This window comes from Triticum dicoccoides, chromosome 7A, assembly GCF_002162155.2.
Source record: "Triticum dicoccoides isolate Atlit2015 ecotype Zavitan chromosome 7A, WEW_v2.0, whole genome shotgun sequence".
Lineage (NCBI taxonomy): Eukaryota > Viridiplantae > Streptophyta > Magnoliopsida > Poales > Poaceae > Triticum > Triticum dicoccoides.
In genome coordinates this window covers 678,852,053-678,856,347 of record NC_041392.1, presented here as the reverse complement: position 1 = coordinate 678,856,347, position 4,295 = coordinate 678,852,053, and the positions used below count along the sequence as shown (strand labels likewise).

Below are 4,295 nucleotides of genomic sequence, written 5' to 3'. Positions count from 1 at the left end.
GGGAGGGGGGGGCTGTGGACTGTGGTGCCTTTGCAGCATTGATAAATGCAGAACACATGCTTACATGGTTGATAAATACACCTTTGATTTATTCCCTTCAAGCTTCACGCTTTAACCCAGTAGATGTATTTAAACAGGAGGAAGAGTACAGCCTAAACCTAGAAAGACGATAGTGCAGTGTGTATATATAGTGATCACTAGGGCCTGTTGATCTGGCTAGTTTGCTATTGTAATATATTCTTATACAGATTTGTGTATTTAAACAAGAGGTAGATTAACCTAAATGAAAAAAAAGACTTGGGAGGTCTATTTTGTGAAAAGGGATCACAACCTAGGAGAGCGCATGGAAATTTCAACGTGCCTGTGCTGCATATATAAGGGTCACTAGGCTTGTTGCTCAAATGCAGCTGCCCCAGCTGCAGCTTGCTCGCTTCTTCTGCTTCTCCTTCTGGTGGCGCCGGTGGCCGCCGGTGAGTGCGTCATCGATGGTGTCCGTTGGTCGGCTTGGGCCAACAGGGGTCACTTGGAGGAGGGCCTCGTCATCCCGGCGCAGACGTTCAGCGCCTTCACCTTCGACCTCTCCGTCGGCCTGCAGACCCTCTCGGTCGTCATGGACATCTCCAGCGAGCTCGTCTGGGTGCAGTGCGGGCCCGGGCTCAGGCGCACCTTCGCCCCGATCGCCCCCTGCCCATCATCCGTGCGCAACAACTCCGGCTCCTTCGGCCAGATCCACTACGCCGACCGGACTTGCCATCCCGGCGACCACGGCTGCGCAGCCCGCTGCGGGTACGTAGAGCCCATCTACGGCGCCGGCAACACGTCCGGCTACCTCGCCACCGAAGCGTTCGGTTTGGGGAACAGGGTCTTCACCGATATGGTGTTCGGCTGCAGCGACAACGTCACGCTGCGGGACGGCCTCGACGGCGTCTCCGGCTTCGTCGGATTCAGCAGGGGCCCCCTCTCCCTCGTCTCGCAGCGGCAGATCTCCAGCTTCTCCTACTTCTTCGTGCTCCCCGACGACCCCGACAACGGCAAGGCCTTCGTTAGCTTGAGCTGGGGAGACGCCGCATATCACCACGCCGACGTCAAGGGCAGCCACACGCCGCTGCTGGCGGCCAGGCCCAACCAGAACCCTTACTTGTACTACGTCAACCTCACCGGCCTGCAGGTGGACGGGCAGCTCCTCACCGACATCCCGGCGGGGACCTTCGACGTCCGGCCGAACGGCTCCGGCGGGGTGTTCCTCAGCACCACCCTGCCCTTCACCTACCTCGAGCCGGCCGCGTACACGGTTCTGAGACGGGAGCTCATGAGCAGGATCCGATCGCAGGGCCTGGCTCCGGTGAACGCTACGGCCGGCCACAGCCTGTGCTTCCTCACGCAGCACTTCTCCAAGCTGAAGAAGGTTCCCAAGCTGGCCCTGGTGTTCGACGGCGCCCACGCGACGATGGAGCTCAAGGCGCAGAACTACTTCTTGCCCGTCCCTGACGGGCAGACGACGTGCCTGAGCATACTGCCCTCGACCACCGGCGGGTCCGTCCTAGGCAGCCTGCTGCAGACCGGCAGGACGATGACCTACGACATCCATGGCGACGGCGGCGGCCAGCTGACGTTCTCGGGAGCGCCAGCGCCGGCGCAGGTGTCGCTGGCTACGCTTTTACTAGTCTGGGTGCTCCTCTTCTAGTTCCAGCTAGATCGTGCTTTGGAATTTTTGTCGAAAAAGACCATCTGCCCAAAAAAATGGTCAAAAAAGACCCCCTCTGGATGAAAGTGACAAAAAAGACCCCCTGGCCGTGCGGCAGGCGCGCCGGGCGACACGTGGCACCTGCCGCCACGGTGGGAGGCAGCAGCCCCTGCCGCCAAGGCGCCAGGCGGCAGGCCGGTGATTACGGGAATCGGCGCGAGCAACCGAACGGGATGGCAGTGTGGGGCACGGCCGCCTTAGGTGGTGGCGGCAATACTGTAGCAGCGGGCCCCGCCGCTTAGAGGGCTAGCGGCAGGCCTGTGCACTGCACGCTGCCGTTTCGTTCGCTGTTTCACGTGCCGCTCGTCGTTTTTCTGGGTCAGGCAACAACAACATTCTCCGATGGGGATAACGGGTCATACATTAGCACACGCATAGAAAAAGTCCATCGAATTTTAAAAGTGTCAGGCACATTGCGCAGCCACAAATTTTAAAAGTGAATGACATGCGGCGTATAGCTTGCCTATAAGCAGTTGATACACCACAACAATCAAAAACAAACCCAAAAATCTGAAAAGGAAAAGCTGCACACGCACAGCTACTACTGCTAGTAATGCATTGGGAGCAGATAATTTGCAGGACGGGCTGCCGTTGCTGTTTGGCCCCGTCGAACACAATGAAACGAATTAAACACAGTGGGGGAAAGCGACGAGCGGCATGGGAAACGGCGGTACGCAGCGCACAGGCCTGCCGCCAGCCCCCAGGCGGCAGGGCCTGCTGCTACAGTGTTGCCGCCACCACCTGAGGCGGCAGGGCCCCACACTGCCATCCCGTTCCGTTGCTCGTGCCAATTCACGTAATCACCGGCCTGCCGCCTGGCGCCGTGGCAGCAGGGGCTGCCGCCTCGCACCGTGGCGGCAGGTGCCACGTGTCGCCCGGCGCGCCCGCCGCCACGGCGCAGGGGGTCTTTTTTGTCACTTTCATCCAGAACGGGTCTTTTTTGGCAATTTTGTTGGGCAGATGGTCTCTTTCGACAAAAAATCCGTGCTTTGCGGGTAATAAATTACCATCAGGTTGCAGAGTGAAGTAGCCAGGTGAAATGTAATAACCGTCCTTGGGTGATGCTTAGCGTCAGGTTGCTCGGACAAGTATTTCGAGTTTCCACTTCAATCACCCTGCTGCTACCACTCTATGTTGAATTGCAATTCTCGATCTGGTAATCATTAGAATTTGAGGTTATGTGCATTGTGCAATTGCTCTCCAAGAAATTGCTTCAATCAAATATTTTTTGTGGTCAAGTTTTAAATTGTTGATTTAAAAGTTATATGCACTTGGCATTTTGGAATGCAAGGAAAAAGGATGTATAGCTCTTCCCTTTGTTGTTGTTTGTTCTCCCTCTTTTTCCCTTTCTTTGTACTCTGAGTTGCTTTTGTTCACTTCGATCTGTTTTGAAATGTGTTTTAGTGTGTTTGTTCATCCATTTTAGTCTGTATACCTTTTTGTATTAATAAATTATCTAAAACGTTTTATACGTGTGAATGGAGGGAGTACATTATAAGGTAGACTTTGCTCTTCCTTCATATCCAATTTCTTTCAAAACGGTGCAAGTGTTTCAAACATAAAAGGTCAATCAGTGTTTCGAGTGGTACCTGCGATGCTTCATCAGCTCTTGCCCCAGTAAAGTGGAGTAAGCGGATATTGTTGACGAAATTCGGATACATATGATTCTGCTATTGGGATGATGATGTTCTTCCCTCTGTATGGACATCAGCCTTGTTACTTTGGCGTAGTAGAGTCATACTCCCTGTGGCTCCAATTTGCATGAACGGCTTGAAGACCGCAAACTGATGATTGCACTTCTCCACCAACATTGCATCAAGCTCAACAGAAATGAAGGAGTTTGCAAATCGCAAATGTTTTGATCGCTCATCATCGCCAGTGATTAGGTATTCCTTCGAGTTCAGCCCTACATTCAAGCTTCACTAGTGTAGCTAGCGAATGCCAAGTTCGTCAGGTATTTCAGCTCCTATCAAATGTTGACACTTGTGGAGAATCAAGCGTATCGATTGCAACTATCGGGGCATGCCAAGATACACCTGGTCTTTTATGCATTGCAAATATGGTCTTCAAGCACCATTCGTCAGAAAACTGCCTCAGTCTCGGACTAGCACAAAACACTGGAAGTTCCGGAGCTAGTGCCGGAGCGGCGCCATCGCCGCCGTCGTCCAATGGGCCCAACCATGACTGCCCAACCCAATGGTCGAATCAACGCCCCAGGAGAACGCACGGCTACCCCACTGAAAATGATATGTATTGCTTATCGTTTATAGCGGTATCCTTCGCGATCAGCCACTACCATGCCAAGGTGGGCCGGGCCATTAGAACCGAAACACTCGCGTTATCAGCGACAAGCCGAGAACAGATTTTTGGAAGCTTCTGTGTTGATTTTAGGAACATTCCCTTCATTTTCATCATTGTTTTTGTTTGATTTCTCTTTTGTGTTTTTATATTACCCTTTTTAATTCATCAACATTTCTTGAATTGGCAAAAAAAAACTTAAGTTAGTAAAAGTTTTTCAATTTTCTAAAAAAAATCAAACACACAAACATTT

The 4,295-nt window shown here is 52.6% G+C and overlaps 1 protein-coding gene across 1 annotated transcript in view; it reads left to right on the top strand.

Annotated features, from left to right (window-relative positions):
- The window catches only part of LOC119333876 (aspartic proteinase nepenthesin-1-like), a 3,496-nt gene extending 1,812 nt beyond the window's left edge, over positions 1–1,684 (top strand). The window contains exon 2 of the mRNA XM_037606612.1: positions 408–1,684. Coding sequence (XP_037462509.1) covers positions 408–1,684 — 1,277 coding nt within the window. The remainder of the gene's footprint in view (positions 1–407) is intronic.
- Positions 1,685–4,295: the final 2,611 nt, after the last annotated feature.